This window comes from Streptopelia decaocto, assembly GCF_964273445.1.
Source record: "Streptopelia decaocto genome assembly, chromosome: 1".
Taxonomy (NCBI): Eukaryota; Metazoa; Chordata; class Aves; order Columbiformes; family Columbidae; genus Streptopelia; species Streptopelia decaocto.
This window is the reverse complement of record NC_138663.1, coordinates 155,423,272-155,443,935: the sequence shown is the minus strand read 5'-3', so window position 1 is coordinate 155,443,935 and position 20,664 is coordinate 155,423,272. Positions and strand designations below refer to the sequence as shown.

Genomic DNA, 20,664 nt, shown 5'->3' with positions numbered 1-20,664 from the left:
TTCTTTGTGTAGACTCAGCAATCTGTAAAATGATACATTGCTTCATAGTCCAGCAAGGTGAATATCTTGATTAATCAGAGCAGTCTTCCTATGGAAATGGGGTTTGATTATTTATTATTATGGAAAATGTGTTGGTGCTTTCCATAATTAAAGTTATTTTGAGTTTGGACAGAAAGCTATATTATCCTGCTTCTAGAGAGATGATATAGCTTCTCTCTCTCCACATGAGTGCTTGAGCTAGCTGTTGGCTTTATTTCTCTTTTAATGACACTTCTTTTCTGCAAATTGGAAAAGTTTTCCTGAGGACACCTGGGTTTCCACTTGCTGGAGCGTCTTCCTCAGAGCTACTCATCTTCACTGCTTTTTCCTACTCTTGTATATTGGAGAACCTGTTCTTCTTCCTTTGTTCTTTCTTTTGGCAGATCACCTCACTTTCTGTTTTCACACTGCCACCCACTTATTCTTCTGTGAGCTCTGATACTTACTTGCCTCCTTTGCCTGTTCCTCAGCAATAAAGGGAGACCTTATCACTCTTTTCAAGAACCTGAAAGGAGATTGTAGTGAGGTGGCTGTTGGTCTCTTCTCTCAAGTAACAAGGAATAGGATGAGAGGAAATGGCCTCAGGTTGCACCAGGGGAGGTTTAGATTGGATATTAGGAAAAATGTCTTCACTGAAAGGGTTGTTAAGCACTGCAACAGGCTGCCCAGGGAAGTGGTTGAGTCACCATCCCTGGAGGTGTTTCAAAGATGTGTAGATGTGGCACCTAGGGACAAGGTTTAGTGGTGGACTTGGTAGTGTTAGGTTAATGGTTAGACTTGATGATCTTGAGGGTCTTTTCCAACCTAAATGATTCTGTGATTCTGTGATTTGTAGGCATCTTTGCTTTTTTTTCTCCTTCCATTTCACATCTTCTTTTCTTCATTTTTCAGGTTGTTTGGAGTACTCCAGACTTATCCTTCAAGCCTGATTCTTCTCTGTTACTTGTTTTCCTTTTGTATCCTAGCTTCATGGCAAGATGTTTCCTGTTCTTCTCATCCAGGAATCTGCTGTCAAAATTTTCTTGCTTGTCAGATTTGCAAGTTTTCAGTATATCCAGCCTTCCCTCTTGTCTCAAACCTTTTCATTCTTCATCCAAATTTTTCCTTCATCTTCAGCTATGGCTTTAGTCTTGGAATCTTTTCTTTAGTGGAATCTATTAGATTATATTTTTTACACATATATATTCCAGAGCATGCTTACTAAAGTGTTACTAGTCATAGTAATGGTCTTCTCTCCATGTCCCATCTTCTGCTGCCTTGGCAACCACTTAGATAACTTCCTACTTGGCAACCACTTAGATAACTTCCTACTGCTGCCCGTAAACACAAATGCACAAATGCAACCTCTCCCAACTTTAAATTAATGTGAAATCTCTAATGTGTTTCTGCTTTGTTGACTTTGTCACTGGCTATTTTATCAATGAGCTTTTGTTAAGGCTAACAAAGTACTTAAATTTACTTTTGTAGGGCTTCTTTCACAAGCCTGGTTTATCTGAAGGGCTGAGTTCTTTGTTTCCACTGGAGTAACCTTGCTCAGAAGTTGCAAAGAACTGCTCCTAAATAGCTGGAGTGGGCAGGGAGTTGCATCTGCCTTCAGATTTCTGTAATACTGACTACTATGTTCTCCATATATTCATTGGTGGTGAATAAGCAGCTTTAGTTTACAGTTTAGTGGACCTGCTTAGACAAAGTATTTTGGAGGAGAAAAGGCACACAAAATGGTACAGCTGATGGCTTTGATATATTCTTTCTCCTCTCTGGAAGGTAAAACCACTCAGTCCACTGGCTAGGTGCAGATTTCTCCTCTTGTTCTTTTGCTTGGCAGATGTTTTTTGCTAGAAACCATTGCAGTGAATATTGCTTTTTCCTTGAAAGGACTCTTTTTTTCAGACAGCGATCTCGTTTCTGATGAATTTTTAAATATTTAATAAAACAGTTGGTCTGTAGAAAGCACTGTTTGGATTGTCTTTGTATTTTACATGATGACTGAGGACATTGACAAAGCAGTACTTTGTGTAATACCTATACTTATTTCGAAACCAGAAAAGGATAGAGGTTTTCAATTTAGCATAGCATTCCCCACAGCACTTATCAGGCTTTACAGTCTTAACATTTTTAATCAGTTGTAAAAGATCCTCTTACTCTGTGATTTATATAATAGACCTTAGCTTTTCTATTTTTGCTTCATTTGACTTCAGAATATTTCTAATGCTATTAAAAAAAAATGACATTTTGTTAATTCTTATTTTCATCTTAAATTTTGCCATATATCAGTGTGAATAAAATTTTAAAGACAAAAAAGGTTAGCCAAGTCCTTAGAACAAAAGAGACACAATATTTAATATCAAGTGTATTACTGACATTTATTGTGACCCTCTTTCCTCAAAATCATATTGACTGAAATTTTCCAGGGACTAATGACTGGTCACGTGTTTTGAATTCTCCATCTGCTGGAGAACTTTTAATGCTTTCTGAGAAACATTGAACTCTGTGTTCTCTCTCCCTCCCTCTTTTGAAGAGGAATTATAGGAAGAATTATGAATTTTATAAACCTTCACTGGCACTCCAGGAGTTCTTGTTGAGCAGTAGTATAACAGTCCCTGGACTGTTTTGAAAAGTGCTTTCTTGGTCCTTAGTTTCCATTCACTTTCAGGCATCTCTTTTACTCATCACTGGAATTTCTTCTTCTCCTGTCCAGTGGGTGACACCAACTAAGGGCTGAGGCTCCTCCAGATGTGTTTCCCAGCTGTCAGTGTTTTCAGTGGGGTGTCCCACTGAGATCAGACATGGGGTAGCTGATGGTGATGTGGATCAGGACTGAAAGCAGGTGGTAGAGAAGGGATGGCTTCAAGGTTAAACTGTAGTGTTTTGCAGCTCCAACTTAAGCACACAATTATATGTGTTGCTCATGACTGAGTGGCAAAATGTAGGTCAGTTCAAGTCAAAGCAGAAATCTTGGCAGGAGCATATGTCTCATCAGTGATCCTAGAAATGTTGGGCCTAATGCACACTATAAACCTGATTTCTTGCTCTCACAACTAGCATCAATATTAATGCAGAGACAATTGTTTCAGTCTTAGGCTTTTCATAGCAGTTGCTTGAGTTAACTAATTAAAATAAAATCACTTAATTCTAGTGTTTCACACTACTGTTGTATGTGTCGGGAAGATTTGGAGACTGATCAGAAATCCATCTTTTCTGTGGCAGACATTGCAGGAATAGTGTGGCCTCACTGGTAGGCTTTAATTACTTGTTGCATGTGTTTTGACTAGCTTGAAAACTGCTAACCTTCTTTAATTGCTGGGTTTATTTAGGTCTTCTGAACAAGAGGCTGAGTATAAATATGTGAAGCTCATAATTATACCTGTTTTGCCTAACTCAGTCTTAACGGACAGCAGCCTTTCCTGCTCATAGGGTCCTATCAAGCCAGAGAAACAAAGAGGGTATTACTTTCAAGAAGTTAAAACAAGTACACCTTTAGGGTGACACGTCTCCTTTGATTACTCTTGGGTCACTGTTTTATTATTGCTTATTATTATGATTTTCCTAAAATCTGTAAATTCAGGGTTACCTGCAACGAAGAGTTTGCTACTAATACTTGAAATCAGAAAGTGGGAAAACGAGGGACTGTTGTTTTCTAAAGATAATGTTTGCATTTAAAAAGCTGATACAATCATGCCTTTAATTCCCTCATTACACATTACATACTATTCCTCAGATCCTGCATTTTTGGTTGCTGAGAAGAAGCGTTATTTCACAGATGCAATTACATTTGGGGCAAAGATTTAGGAGCCATAAGGCAGTGTCTTTACAACAGATTAAATAGAGAGCCTTGTATCGAGAGGCTTGTGCACAATCTGGACAGTTGGCAACATAAAGGAAAAATTTGCTTACAAGTGTATGGTAAGAGCATTTTAACTTACAACAACTCAGTAGATGATGCAGTTGCTAGGTAATGTCTTTCATTTCTGGTAGAAGTCTTGAGGTGAAAGCTAATCAATAAGGTAGACACAGTGTGATGTCATTTGTTGCCATGGTTTCTGAATTTTGCAGTCTGTTATCTGCAAATAATATTGATGGTTGCTATGCAGTTGAACCTTTTCATATTGTTGTTTTTCCATTATAAAGCTCTTTAATCTTGGCTAAAGCTTCAGCAAGCAGAGTGTCTAGGAGTTTAAATGTTGCAATAGATAGGCTTGTATTGCAACCCTAAAATATCTTGAAATTTACTACCTAATAAACAACAGGCATCAGCAGGAAGTGAACAAGGTTAACATTTTGGTGATTAAACTTCCACAAAGCAGTTGACATTTTCTACTAAATTAATCTGCAAATTAAATATCTCTGTGGAATTAGTGCTATGATTCATTACATGGCAGATCATGTAAAAAAGGGTAAGCAGTCAATCCTCTGGATGATAAGGCAGTCAAATGTATAAAGCTTTAAATGGCTCAAAAGCCATCACAGGTTCTTGAACAATGTCCTTATGTTTCCTGTATTTTTCGTTGTTGGATTGTGCTTCTTTATTGTGTTTGGGGTTTGCTATCAAATGTTTTATAGGAGCTTCTACTGGACAGACTGAAAGGGAAATGAGACTTATTTTTCCTGATAGCTGTCAAGGTGAAGGAAAATCATTCTCAAGGCAGGTCCTTTAAATCAAACACGATACTTAATGTTTCGTATTCTGTGGAGAAGATGTTAGTTTTAGTAGAATGCCATTTATCCTTTGCTTAATTTATTGTCGTCTCTTTACAGCAGTTTTTCTTGATAGTTTGAGTTATTGAAATCATTTTGGAGGGAAAGAAAGAAAAAAAGATGAAAAGATGGAGCTCTGTGGAAGCTAGAGGGTGATCTGAAAGCATGGAGTGATCTGAAAGATGAGATGATTTGCAGAAGTACAAAATGTTCTGTACCCCACAGTGAAACATTTTAAAGGAGGGGAGTGCCCGATGGTCAAAGCTGAAATATGGAAAAAAAAAAAGAAAAAAAAGTAGAGAGAAAAGCAGAAAAGAAAGAGGCTGAGGGAAAAAAGAGGAACTATTTTTATTGGGGTGAGAGAAGAGGGGAGGGGAGGAAGGGTAGTAAAAGAAAGCAGATGATGGCTTGCTGAATACTAGGATTTTTACATCTTCGGAGTGACATTTGCCATGGTGTCTACTTTGTCTTTTTTTCCTCAACTGATTCTTCCTCCTCCTCCTCTTCCATTTCTACTGTTTTCTGCCTTAACAACACATTTCTTTAGAAAGTATTTTGCCACCTTCTTTTTTCTCTTCTTCACACATCTCTCCTCTGTGTGGTGACATTGACTATCACATTTCTCTCGAATGCAGAAGTAATTGCCTTCATAGTCCTACTTGTCCCCTTAATATAGTGAGTGAATTGTCAAGGGTGTGCCCCCAATGGGAGACCTGAGGAAGATATCACCAGGAAAAGTGAGGCATATGGTTAAAATCTGGCTCTTGCAAAGTGGGCAGGGGTGTTCTCGATGACTCCTCTTCTGGAGCTCCTCTAGAAATTCCCTCTTGGCTGTGCAGAACACAATAGCAGCCTTCAAGGAGCGCATCCTCAAAGCACTGCTACTGAGAGGAGGCAGATGGAGGAGACATGCCGGCTTGGTGATGATAGCAGATGTCAACAAGTTAACAATCTGAAAAGCCAACAAGTAGCACAGCAATGCTTCTTACCCAAATGTTTAAAGAGAGGGAGGAGGAAAAAAAAAAAAAAAAGAAAAGCAACCTAGAAAAGAAGATACAAATCAGTAGCGCTGATCTGCAAGAGCTGTAAAAGACTATCTGATGCTAAATCTGTAAAGTGGTGCTGTTGAGTGGATTAATCTAAAGAAGTATTTCGCTATTAGGTTGTCACAAAGGAAGAGCATTTACTTCAGATGCCATATGCCAACTGTGCAATTAGGCTTCCAGTCATACACGCCATGTGTACTAAAGCAGGGGGCAAGTCTGAGCCATTTGCAATTACTGTTGCGTAACGCTTGCTTTTACAATCCTGGATATTCAGTTGCTTGCACTGTGGTGAAAGTTCTGTTGTTTGGAATAACATACTTACAGATTATTTCTCCAGGGTTTTTATCGTAGGGTTATTTTGTTTGTTTGTTTTTGATGTTGTTTGTTTGTTTGTTTTTTCTTCCTTAAGGAAAAACTAATTTGTCAGACTTTTAATACTCTTTCGTATGACAAAGCATTTACATTTTAAAAAGGATGAAAAGAAACATACATTTCCTGCCTGAGAAAAAACCTACACACATTATTATATGAGGGACAGCTTGGTGCTTTGTACTAGTGAGCAACTTCATAAAATATATGATGGAAAATCTGAGGCAGCTTTAACAAAAGAATTTCTTAATTTGTGAATTTCTGATGTTTTTCTTAGGCCAAACTTTTATACCAACAGCCATTGCAAGACACTGAGTGTAGGTGATGAGCAGACATGGGACTTTACCTTATCCTGAAGGAACAGGGTAAGAGAAGCTGTACACAGCAAAGTCCCCAGAGCCACTGTGACACTCCTTGTGTAGCACAGAATCACATTGTCATCTTGGTTGGAAGAGCCCCTCAAGATCACCGAGTCCAACCATTAAACCAACCCTGGCAATAAACCATGTCCCCGAGAACCTCATCTCCAAGTATGTTCAACCTTTCCAGGGATGGTGACTCCACCACTGCCCTGGGCAGCCTGTTCCAACGCCTCATAAGCCTTTCTATGAATAATTTTTTACTGATACCCAATTTGAACCTTACCTGGGGCAACCCGAGGCCTTTCCTCTCTTCCTATCACTTGCTACTTGGGAGAAGAGACTGACACCACTTGTTCTCTACCTCCTCCTAGCATCTGCCCTTAAGTTTCCACCAGGTACTCACCTTGTAAAGCCTTTCAACCTGTTCCCAGCCCTTTTACATGTGGCTGTGATGTTCCATGTAGCAAGGGATGGCCCAGTGTCACTGAGTACTTCACACAGATTTGGAGTAGGTTTTCCAAACACGATATGGAAATGAAAATAAAAACAGGTGTGGCAACATAAGCAATTAGTGAAAGTATCCTGGTCTTTGAAGCCACATGTGGGCCTAAGCTGAGATAATGCAACCTGGAAGAAAAAGTCAACAGCTATAGATACAAATCTTCTATGTGTGTAATATATGTAGTTCTATGATGATAGTTAATTGATTACAGTTATTTCAAGCCTGTTTATAGAGCTGATGCAGTTATTGCACTTGAGAAGTACCTAGTAAGACTAAGGAAAATACAGATATGTAACTCAATTATGTGCTTTAGCTACTGTTGTTGCTATTTAAACAAAAATCTCAGAGCTTGCTGCTGAAAGGTCAGTTCAGTGTACAAAATTATTGAAAAAAAAAAGTGGTTCAAAAATCTCAAGTTTGGAAATTACTTTAGATTTATTAAAGCAATTTTAATTTCATTTTATGTCTGTGTGATTCAGCTATGCTCTTCTCTGGAGCTTTTATATTTTTATTTGAGGTCTTGGGTCAGTCATGCTTCAAATAATCTCTTTTTATGAATAGACTTAAGGCATGTTTGTTTTCTCTGTATTGATTTAGAGACAGAAAGTTAGTTCCCAACCCAAATCCAAACAGGTAGTTCTCCTTGTAATGGTTGCAGCATATTTTTTCTTGTTTATGAGGGGATAAATGCACAATTTTATTTTTCATGGTGTACTGAAGAAAAAGAATTCCTTGTTGCTTGAACCTTGTGAGGAAAACCTGATTTTCACCAGAAGATTTCCACAAAAACAATAGAGCGATCCTGAGCATACTAAGAAAATAAATCACTCATGGTTCTTGTAGCTTCAGTTAAAACACAAAATCATCAATATGCCCATCTAATGTTTCAAATGTGAGGAGGTTGTATACAAGATGTCCTCTCCTGGGCTGGTGGCTTTCTGTCTTTCCTGCAAAGCCTCCTGAGGTGCAGGGCACAGCAGAGCCAGGACAACACACTGCGGATGCATCTGATGCAGCCTCTGCTCCTGCCGCTGTGCTGCTCACCAGGAATGGACCAACGATGGTACCTGCGATAGAGGTCAGTGTGTTGCGATGAGCAGCATCATGCTCTTTCCTCACTCTGCAGCTACAGCAAAGTGCCCTGTACAGAGGAAAAACCACATTTAAGGGCTCTGGTGTTCTACATTTCTCTGAGATGGTAAAATATCACTTCAGTGCAGAAAAGAGTGTTGAAGTCCAGCAGGAGAACTGATTTTTTTTCATGTGGTGTTGAACTGCTTTTGCTGAAGATGTAGCACTGGTATTATGCTAGCCCAACCAGCTGTTATGTCACAAATCTTCAGAAACATTGGAGCATTGGAGACAAACAGAACTGTACTGTCACAAGTTCATATAGCTTTTTTAGAAGAGAAAAACATTTTTTCTCAATATAACTAGAGGATGCAAATGACATTGTTTATATATTACAACTAGAACATTGCTCATGATTGCCCCAAATCCTTGTAAACTAATCCCCAGATCTGCATGGTTTCTGTGAGATCAGCCAGATATTCAGGTGTGTAAAGAGGTTCTAAGGATATTTTTGCACATGCTAAAATAATTCCAAGGGTTCTCTTTTTCTAGCACCTCGTAAACCATCCAACCAACCAGATCCAAGATTTACCAGCATTTTAAAAGCCAAAGATTCCTCCACATATAAGACAGAGTTATTTTTTGTTTAGCCAGCACAGTATTTTTATATGAAAAAAATCTTTTTATTTATGAAAATCCATTCTAGCTGTGGGAAGCCATTCCGAGCCATTTGGATAAGAAGACACACAAAATAAACCGTGTGTGCCCACTGAGGAGTCAATATCTGTTTTCTGTTTGTGTTTATAAATTTCTCCACATTGATCAAGCTCAGCTGGATTACACTGCTCTGAATGCCTCAGACTGAGCAAGGCATGGTGAGATTGTCCATTCTATTTTTGGCAAGCGCTGCACTTTGGTTGCCCATTTTGTGATACTGTTTATTCCCTTTACTGTTACTTTTTCCCTCTACTACTCAGTCAGTGAATCTTCCTTTTCCTTACCTGAAGCTGCTGCATCCTATTTATTACTTCTTTAAGTCACAACTGCTTCACTCCACCTACTATGTCACTTGAAACTTTGTGATCTTCTGTACAAGTTTTCCCATCCCCCTTCTCTAATTTGCCATTTCTGAATGTTATTTTAGATCATCTTTTCCCATCCAGCATGAAATGGGTTCTGCTGGCAGAAAGACACAGCAGCTTTGCTGAATGTGCTCAGGTTGCCTGAGATGATTGCTTGATAACAAAGAAATTGCCAATTCTGATAGGTAATGCTTTCACATGTTAAACCCGGGGCAGAAAAAGTCCTTCCTAAAGGCAGATTCCCATCTATTTATCACTAGCCTGAAACATCATCTCTCTCAGGTACTCATGAACTTGGTTTGCTTTTACCATAATCTCAGTACAATTTCGCACAATATTCCTTACAGATTAAAAAACAAACAAACAAAATAACAAAAAAACCCACAACAAAACAATTGTTTGCTTTCATTTGGAAGATAAAAATTCAGCACCATGCACAGAAAAATCCTTTATGTTGTAGAGTTATAGACAGGAAAACACAATTAAAGACATTTTATTATATTCAGTATTTATTTTTACATTCAATGCTATTGCTATTTCTTTCTGATATTTTTGCCAGCAATAACAATGTAAAAAGGTTTTATTATGCAAATTATATACTTCTAGCACAGTGTTTTAAAAAATTACCTGTATAAAGAGACTTTCAGTCAGTCTGTATAGGCAGCTGGAAATTGGTTTGAATGAATGCAGCTAATGGTCACAGCAATTTGCATGGGAATAGGTTTAATGTAAGTCTAGGCAGTGTTTACTTTGGTTAGGCTTTCATAAATGTTGGACAAGCGGAAAGAAAAAATGCTATAGTAAAAGGTTTGTAAAATCAAAAGCTGAATGCTTAAGGCATGGATTTTTAGAATTCTAGAATTAGTTATCTAACAAACTTATATGTTTTAATTAGATGTGACACATCAATTCCCTTTAAAAACAAAAAAAAATGTTCTCTAAGTTGGTCTTTTTTCAGTCTTCAAGTAACAATTATCAATAGTAAGCTAACACTCCTATTGATATCAATGGGAAGAAACAGTGCAAGGAAATATTAAGACTGCAGGCAAATAAATGTCTTGTATAATTATTTTATTTTTTGGATTTTGCATTGTGATAAGTAGGTTAAGCTTTTCAATGCTAATAGCTAATAGAACCTGCATCATAAAGCTTCCTTCATCTGAAGTCATCAGACGATGAAATTTACTGTCCCTGTTTAGCGACGAGGAGAGAAAGCCACTTGCTATAAAATGTCTGAGGTGAACTTGTTTCTTTTTACTCATGAAGTGTACCTCTTGCACAGATGGTTGAGAAGGTAGAAAATATTATAGTCCTTCTGTGTTTAATTGTTTCTCTATGCCCTGGAATTTAAAGAGAATTTAGGATGTGTTTGACAGCAGCTTTCCCTCTATAATCAGGTTGCTATGGTAAACCTATTATTCTAGACAAAGAAAGGGTATGTTTAGTAAAGTGCTGATCCCTTTTCAGTATAATGTGAACTTCAAATTACTTTTGAATGATTGAATTTGTATGGTAAGTCTTTTATCACAATAACTAACAGTAGAAGGTCACAGAATAAGGTGTGGCTTCTGTTACTTTAGTAGCAGATGCATCTGACAAAGTAGGAGAATGGCTGAAGCAAGCTCACCCTGCATATATCCCGGTTTACAGAACGTTGTTAATTTTGTGTTTATCTCTATGGTGATAAAATGAGACTTTGACATTTACATTTGCTACATCTTATGCAGTTAGCTATTCAGAAGCAAAAAGGACTTTAATTCTGTGTTAAATTACCTCCATAGAGTGAGCCCAGTTTACATAATGTAACCAAAATCTCAGTGCTTTTGGAGGTAAAACATGCTCTTTAAACCAGTACAAAGTTGCAATTATTTAGTGCCACCACTAAATTCACTTTTCATGTTTCTAGTGCTAATTTTGTCACATTTGTAAAACAACTAATGAACTAATAATTTGGGTATCAGTTTCATCAGCAGTGTACTAAACTTCTATAAATATATCTTTGAATATTTAAAAGTAAAGAAATAGCACAGATAATTCATTATCCAGAGTGCTTACTGAGTGTTCTCTCCATTTTCAATGCACTTTCAGTTCTTCTGAAGTCTGCAGTCAAATGATCTAAATCATACCCCGATCTTAGGTGGGAACCAGCCAAAATAAAATATGAGGCAGAGATATAAACAGGGGATTTGGGCTTTTTGAACGTATGTGTTGGTGTTTTATTAATTAGCTAAGACAAGAAGACTGAGAAAGTAGGGCCTAAATCCCCTTTGTGCTTGATTCTGAGAAGAAAACCTGAGTTTGTATCTCTTACATGACAAAAATGTGCCCTGTCTGCCAAGGGATGGGATTTCCTCAGTTGTTTTGCCAGTCAAACTGTTGCACATTAACTAAAATGAATAAATAATAATTGCAGCAGGGACCGATGGGAACCTGCTCCCATTCCAGTGCAAATGCCCAGCCACTGGGCTCTCTGGTCATTCAGACTTATTAAATTAACCATTACAGAAGGTAATGCTGACTCGTTTCTTCCAAGTAACTTGCTTAAACTGATTTTATTGTCTTTCAGGCATCCTCCTTATTATAGCATTAGCTGGCCAGAATACCACCGTTAAAGATTTTTCTTTTGTTTATTATATAGAGTCTTCACAACAGGTGGGTCCTGTTCATCAGGTACCTGTCTATCTACAAGTGACAGTGCTTTGCGACACTATGTGACATTTTTGTAAAAGTAGCCAGGTTGTCTGAGGTGGATGCATAGAAAGAGACTGTGAGAGGCACAAATAGTGACAACTTGGACTCATGAAAGGTCTCTGTATATTTAAGTACTAAGAAATGATTTTGTTCCAATTTCTACTGTAACTGTCCTTGGCAAATAATTATAGCTTAGAAAATACAGGCAAGTAACATCAATCATTCTCTAATAATCATATCTTAAATATTGACAGGATTACCACATAAAACTGTAGTTTTTGATGTGGTAGATGTACTTTGTATAAGTTTCTTTCCTGGAATGAATATCCTCCTATAACTGCCAATGCAAAATTGTTTTAAAATAATGAAGTATTTGCTGTTAATTCTCTCAGCATGTCTTTTTTTTTTTGTGATTCTTTCACTTTAAGTTGATAATAAAATGTCCTCCTAGATTGAATACTGGCACACAGAATGTCAGCTTGAAACCGCAGTGTACATTGATGGCTGGCAAGATGAAGACTATGGCAGCTGTAAAATGAGCTGGGAATTTTTCCACAAGTAATAAGATCCTTGCCTATTGCAACTTAATTAGACTGGGGTTTTTTTTGAAAAAAACAAATGCAACAAATTCAGGTTAGAAGTTGAAAAATAGATTAACAATGATCTGGCAGTATGTTGGTCTAAAAGGTTTTATTGTCACAAAACCTACAGTTAGAAAAGCCCCACTAAGGTTCTCCTTAACAGTCCTTTCCCATTCTGCAAAAACTTTCAGTAAATGCTGAAAAATTATTGTGCGTGCTGAACTGTTTGAACTGAAAGGCTGCACTTGGAGGATTTCTTTTTCTTTGTAGCTATAGTTGCTCTAACTGCAAATTTGGGTTCTACAGTCAGCAGAACAGTGTCCAGGACCAGGTTGGGTCTCACTGCTGCTGTGTCCCATTTAGATTGAGAGGAACAGGCTTTTCTGCATCCTAATCCATGTCTCTGGTGACCATTTTTTACACACAGTATCTTTTCCCAAGACCATCAAATTCCTCATTTTGATCCACAGTTTGTGTCAGACTTAGAGCATTCTCACAGCAGCATTGCATTAAAACGATTTAAAAAAAATATCAAACACTCAGAAGTTAGGAAATAAGAAAACCAAGGTTACCCCAAACTGAGTCTGTCTCATATGTACAATGTAAGGCTGTCCTTGATCTTATTTTTTTTCACATATGACCCTTTAATGCTCACTGCTCTGAGGGTTTTGGAGTGGAAGATCTATGGGAATTTGGCTGAGTCTATTCCCCCTTTAAGCTCTGGGGAGTTCTCCTGCTAACGGGTTGGTGAAAGTCAAGACTTTCAAAGAGGTTGTGCTTTCAAATTCTGTTTCCTCAGGTCTAGACTAGAAAAATTATGGGGATTTTTACTTTCCAAATGCCTGACAGGGTGTTTGAAGAATTATGTTTGTACATGAATAGAGGGCATCTTAGGTAGTCCTGTGCAGAGATTATTTAATTCTAATCACATCCGTTTTGTAGTTTCTGAAGTATGTGCTAAATATTTTAGATCAATTGGAGAGGTCAATTATGTGGTTAAACATTTGCAAAGTTGAGATAAAAAAAACATACAATGCCAATATTTGCTTGTTGTTCTTGTTTCCACCAAGACACAATAGAGGTATACTTTGCTTCTGGTGTTCATGGAAGAGGGATAGTTTTGTTTTGTTTTGATTTGTTTTAATAGTGTTTTTGTGCATACTTTAATTCATACAGAGTGACTTGCAGTTTGTCTTTAGAGGTTAGGGCATAGAATAAGTGTGATTTTTTAACTTCCTTTATTTTGCTTTACTGAAATCATGACTGTAACAATTGTTTATTTCTTACAGGGAGATGTGAATGTGGCCAATGCACTTGTTTCCCTCCAGGAGACAACAGAGTTCACGGCAAAAACTGTGAATGTGATGATCGACAGTGTGAAAATGCAGACGGCGATGTCTGTGGGGGTATGCCTTCACTTAACGTAGTATAATTAATATAAATCTTGACAGTTCATAACTTTCTGTTCCCCTGATTTTATAACATAGTGTCACTCTAGATTAGTTACAATAGATTATAGATTTTTGTTAGAAACAATCTATATAAATATTGAATGTTAGTGAATATTTATTTTCAAACTTCAGAAACAGTAACAATGAAGTAGATTAAATACACCTAATAGAATAAACCTAAGTAATTGACTATATCCCAAATTCCACCAGTGTTAATTAGAGAAAAATACAAACACTTGAAGGAAAACCTGAAAAATTAGGTAATTTTACTTTGGGTTTAGTAATTTTGCGTTGGTGTTTGGTTGATGTTTTACTGAGAATGTTTTTTACTTAAAGTTAATAATGACCAGCAATGTTTTTGAATATTTCATATTCTCTGACAATGGTATGTCTGTTTTCTAAAAAAGTAGTAAAAATATATTACAAAAGAATCAAAAATGCTTGAGCTACATTATCATAGTAATTGTACATGCAGACTTTTTATTTTAATGTTGACAGTGAAAACCTCACTTGTTGATTTTTCAGTCGTGTGTTGGTGTTAAGCAGTATGTCAGGTTAGTTTTTAGATATGTAAATGCATACATAGCATATGGTATTTTGAAAACAGGTGAGTAGTATTCAACTCAAATGCTCTATTTCTAGATTTTATTCACTTTATTTTTAAATTTACTCTTTGATTCTTAATACTAACAAAGCAGTTTATATGAACAATGACACATTTCATTATATTCCTTATTTCTTTGTAAGAAAAAAACCCTATTGCTTCATAATCTTTGTGTACATGAAAAATCTGACTACAGGGAATATTTCTTCAAAGTCTCTGCATGCAGAATATAGGCACACATGGAAAATTCTAATTCAAATGTCTAACTGGCCATAATAATAGTTTATAACATTCAGTGTAATCCAATAATATGAATGTGTAGATAGAGAAAAATTTGGAATTTAATTTTGTTTAAAGGACATGAAAGCAGATAAAAGCACTGAAAAACTGGGCCATATTTATTACAAATTAAGTAGCTGGGAACCAATATCTCTTCCCTTTGTGTCATTCATATTTTACATTATTTGATGACAATGCTTCAATGTTAATACTGCTAATTTTATTGCACATTTTTAAAAATCGTAGGAAAAAAAGTCCGTTTTTTCTTATTAGGAAGGATACAGTGATAATATTAATTTTTGTTGCTGGCTAGAGCACCTCAGACTCAAAGGAATAATCACCTCAACACCTGAGCCAGTGTCCAATTTTTTACTGTGCAAGAGACACTCTACCTGAATAGTCTCCACCCTTTAATCTTAATAGCCTTGTCCAAAGAGAAGGGCAGAAAATAATTGATTACTTTAAAACTCATATTCTTTATTTTCTATTTTTATTTCAAAATTTGGAAAGGAAAGCCAGCTCATGAACTTATGAATCAGTTGCAGTCTCAAGCAAGCTCAACTTCTCCACTTCCATTCCAGCTGCCAGTTTAGTTGTGAATGATTCTCTGCAGGGAAAAGGAATTATATGGGAAAACACAATTCAAGTGACTGTGCCCTGTTTGAAGTTGCACTGCACAGCATCCCTTGACAGGACTTCAAAAGCCCCACCCCGTGATTTTTGCCCTTCCAGAGAGCTGAGTTTATTCCTAGTTCTTTCCCCAAACCTGTAGAATAAGCGCCAAATCAAGAATCCTATTGTCCTGGTCTTTCTTGTAAGTAAAGGGAGAGGAGGAAGCATGGCACAAGGTGATGGGCTGAACTCTGAAGTGCCTCAAGGGAGACTAGAACATCTCTGCACATTCACAGTTCTCTGAACTTGGTGGGGTGAAGCTGGTCTCTAGAGTTTTGGTCTTGCCAGTCAGAAGTCATGCCACTGCTAATACCATCCTGTAGAACTTGCTGGATTTCTGTAGTACATCTGTTTGGATTCTGGTGGTAAATGATTGGCTGTTTACTTTTTCATATTCTTGATATTGTGTTTCTTGTTCTGTCTGTTATATTTCTAAGTACAATTTGAGATTTTTTTTTTATTATTATTCTAGATGTGGTTGTAATTTACTGCTTGAAGCATGTTCCTATACTATTTTTATTGCATTATTCCATTCACTTTCATTCTTTTACAGTTAAGAACTGGTTTTCCTTTGCTCTGTTTCTGGTCTTATGCCACACAAGTGTTTCCTTGTTTACACTTCTCTAGTTCTTGCATATGAAGTGCACTGAAATTAAAATTAACAAGCATAGATGTCTTACTAATCATTCAGTTCTCTTCCTTACACCACTTTTCCTTCTCTTGGCTGCTGGAGCTCTGGAGTATGTCCTCTCTTTTCCCCTCTCTCTCCATTTTTTTTTTTTTCAATGGCTGGCAAATCCTGAAATCTTATTTTCTTTGATCATCTGGTGTCCATCTGTGCTTCTGATCCACCTGCCTCAAGAGGTCACCCCCCCACCCCCAGTAACTTAAGACAGCAGCTGTCTAGGTGTAAGTGCTAAGTACAGGAATGATTCTCTTCAAAGAATCCCCCGTCAATTGTAGCTTGCCGTTTGCTCACCATTTAACAAGTTATCCTCTTCAGATCCCCAGTAGACTGTGATGTTACTGATAGCTTCAACCCTCCTCTTTAGTAACTGTCAGATGTTTTGCTTGGCTATCACTTTCTATCCTGATAACATTTGAATGTTTCCTTTGAGACATAGTGTTTCTCATATCTCCCTTTTTAGGAAATTCTACAAATTTTGTTTTCCATTTTGCAACTTACCTAATCACAGAACGTCTCTCATTAATTTTGCACTAGTGGTACACATCTCTTCTCCTTTTGGGTTTGTCCATCTCAGCCTGAACCTCTTGACACCTCTTGCTGAACTGCTTATCACAGTATCACAGTATGTTTGGGATTGGAAGGGACCTCAGAAGATCATCTAGTCCAATCCCCCTGCCAGAGCAGGAACGCCTAGGTGAGGTCGCACAGGAACATGTCCAGGTAGGTTTTGAATGTCTCCAGGGAAGGAAACTCCACAACTTCCCTGGGCAGCCTGTTCCAGTGCTCTGTCACCCTCACTGAGAAGTTTCTTCTCAAATTTAAGTGGAACCTCTTGTGTTCCAGCTTGATCCCATTACCCCTTGTCCTATCATTGTTTGCCACCGAGAAGAGCCTGGCTCCATCCTCATGGCACTCACCTTTTATATACTTATAGACATTAATAAGGTCCCCCCTTAGTCTCCTCTTCTCCAAACTAAAGAGACTCGGCTCCCTCAGCCTTTCTTCATAAGGGAGATGCTCCACTCCCTTAATCATCTTTGTTGCCCTGTGCTGGACTCTCTCCAGCAGTTCCCTGTCCTTCTGGAACTGAGGGGCCCAGAACTGGACACAATACTCCAGATGGGGTCTCATCAGAGTGGAGTAGAGGGGAAGGAGAACCTCTCTCGATCTACTAACCACCCCCCTTCTAATACGCCCCAGGATGCCATTGGCGTTCCTGGCCACAAGGGCACAGTGCTGGCTCATGGTCATCCTGTTGTCCACCAGGACCCCCAGGTCCCTTTCCCTTACACTGCTTTCTAATAGGTCATTCCCCAGCCTATACTGGAACCTGGGGTTGTTCCTGCCCAGATGCAGGACTCTACACTTTCCCTTGTTAAATTTCATCAGGTTATTCCCCGCCCAACTCTCCAGCCTGTCAAGATCCTGCTGGATGGCAGCACAGCCTTCTGGCATGTCAGCCACTCCTCCCAGCTTAGTGTCATCAGCAAACTTGCTGATAGTACACTCTATTCCCTTGTCTAAATCGTTAATGAATATATTGAATAATATTGGCCCCAGTACTGACCCCTGAGGCACTCCACTAGATACTGGCCTCCAACTAGACTCCGCACCATTGACTACCACTCTCTGGCTTCTCTCCTTAAGCCAGTTTGCAATCCTGCTTATTCCTTCCTCTTTCCTTCTCCTCTTTTTGTTCCTCTTTTCTACCATTATTGCTACCTAGGCAGTCACCGTCGAGACATAAACCCTTGCTAGTACCTTTGGCTTCAGAGAATTTTAAGCTGGACTCTGTGAATGTGCAGGGTCTGACAGTGAGCACTTAGTGCCTGTAAAGCAGAAGGAAGGAAGACCAGCATTTTCAGATTAAATGCATGCTGAAATGAGAAATGTGAATGACAGCCTAAATGATTTGAATAAGAATTGTTACTGGCCTTCTCTGACCAGCAGAGATTGATTAACAGCTTACTTTCCAGACCAGCTGTTTATGCAATAGTGGAAAGACAGGAGGTGAAAGATATGATAAATTAGGGTACAACTGAGCGAGACCCTATTACCATGTTTCTGCATGATTGTAGTGAGTCATTCACTTATAAATTCAGCCGTCCATCATTGCAGGAATAGAGACATTATGTCCCCACAGAGACAGAGGTTGCAGGAGGACTCGATATCTATTTCACGGCACTCTGCTATTAGAAATGGATTCATAGAATTATAGAATTGCAGAATCATAGAATGGCTTGTATTGGAAGGGACCTTTAAAGATCATCTAGCTCAACCCTCCTGCCATGGACAGAGACATCTTTCACTAGGTCAGGTTGCTCAGAGCCCCGTCCAACTGGACCTTGGACACTTTCAATGATGGGCACTCCACAACTACTCTGGGCAACATGTTCTGATGTCACAACACCATTATAGTACACAATTTCTCCCTAATGTCCAATCTAAACCCCACCCTATTTCAATTTAAACCATCACCCCTTGTCCTGTCACTACAGGACTTGGAAAAAATCTTTTTCCATATTTCTTATAAGCCCCCTTTAAGTACTGAAAGGCTTTAATAAGGTCTCCCTGGAGCCTTCTCTTCTTCAGGCTGAACAACCGTAACTCTCTCAGCCATTCATTACAGGAGAGGTGTTCCAGCCCTCTGACCATTTTTGCAGCCCTCTTCTTGACCCATTTCAACAGGGCAATGTCTTTCTTCTACGGGGGACCCCAGAACTGGACGCAGTACTCCAGGTAGGGTCTCATGAGAGCAGAGTAGAATCACCTCCCTTGACCTATTTGCCAGGTTGGCCAGCAAAAGTTCTTTCTTGGCACAGCTATGTCACCAATGTACACCGGGTTTGATATTTACTTATCTTGTATCCTGGTGAGAAATATTTCTCTCCCTCCTCTGATGTTATGGCTGTACTGCTAGCTGCAGATGTGTCCTGAGCTTTCAAGTGTTATTTGTTCCCCTACTGTGTCCAGTCATGTTTTTCAGTTGATGTCACCATTGGCTGCTCTGCATCACTGTGCTGACTGTTGTCCATTATGTTCTGTTCCCTTTCAGGATTGAGGGCAGACAGGCAACTAGAATTCAGGACAACAGGAAAGATCAATTTGAAATTGATTCCATAATGCTCTTAACTCCACTCATTTTGATTTGTTCTCTGGACCATTATTCTCTTAGCTGTGAGTTCTTGTCATAGAAAAGCAGCAATATTGAAGGAATAGAACAGAAGCCCTTTTGGGTCCTCTGCATGCTACTGGCTGGTGCAGGATTATGTTGTTTGAAAACGCTACAATAAAAATAAACCCAACAGAAATAGTAAAAAAGTGGTTGAATCTCCACACAAGTTCTTGACTCGAGTTACTAGCAAAGGCTGAAATTCATAATAGGTAACTCATAGCAAAACCCTTACGTATTTTAGGGATGCTCCCATTTTGGTTTATGCAAGTATTTCAGTCTGTGCTTCATATAGTGGGCCACCAATTAGATAATAACCTTTGATAAGACCTTTTAATATTTAGTAATTAAAGTCTGCACTGTTCTCAACACTAAGAAACAACTAAGCCTCTGGTCATCCCATTAAGCCAGTTCTTTGGTAATAATAGAATATTTTCAGAAGTCTGATTTGTTTATTTTCAAGTGAGCAAATTCAATTTGATAAGTTTTTATCTATTTGTTTTGGTCATGGCACATCAAAATATAATCCTAACACTGTAGGGAATCCAGTTGTGTTATGATATGTCATATCCTGTCACATCAAAGAGTAAATGCAGCTATATTTTTTTTGCTTATACCAATGCCTTTTGGCAAAAAGCATTAGTTTTCATTGCTTTGAGATGCTGGTTGTAATATAAAGGCTCACAGAAGCTGGAGGAGTTGATTTATTATTAGAGGAAATGCCGAGGTAATTAATATTTCCCTCCTTACTCGGATCTGCCTTCACACCTCTCTGTCCTCCGACTGTAGGAAACCAGTGCAGCGAAACTCTACATGAGACTTTATGGGAGGTGGAGTTAACATTTTTTTAATAAAATCCCCAAGTTAATTTTCACCACTCAGACACATTCTCTTCCTGATTTCATTCACATGCATTCTCATACCAACATACAAGCATCAAAGTGTCTGTATTTAAGTAGTTTGGTCAGAGTCACTTGTGTGTGACATAGAAGATGGACAAAGGATGCCACCCACCAAGTTCTTAGTAGGTCTTTTTGCTTCATCTTGGCTGACAACAACAAACTGTTTTTTAGATATGTCTTTTAATCATTTAGGACCCAACAGTTAGGATGATCTTTATGATTCATGATTCATAATTTTGCTTGCTTTCATCTCTGCAAGTTTTAGGCAAGTTTGGTGCCTGTTGTCTCTGCTTACTCATTTTTTACGTTCCTAGGACAATGCCATTCTTGGGCTCACCGGGAAAGGAATGACGTGTTATGCACTGTGTCTGTGTTGATATCCTTTGTTGTTGAGCACATGGTCTTCTGCTGGCAAGTCATCATGAAAGTCATCATACCATTGTTTTACAAGAGTGCAG

The 20,664-nt window shown here is 38.3% G+C and overlaps 1 protein-coding gene across 1 annotated transcript in view; it reads left to right on the top strand.

Moving 5' to 3' along the window:
- The window catches only part of ITGBL1 (integrin subunit beta like 1), a 142,265-nt gene that overhangs the window by 106,728 nt on the left and 14,873 nt on the right, over positions 1-20,664 (top strand). The window contains exon 8 of the mRNA XM_082073904.1: positions 13,728-13,844. Coding sequence (XP_081930030.1) covers positions 13,728-13,844 — 117 coding nt within the window. The remainder of the gene's footprint in view (positions 1-13,727; positions 13,845-20,664) is intronic.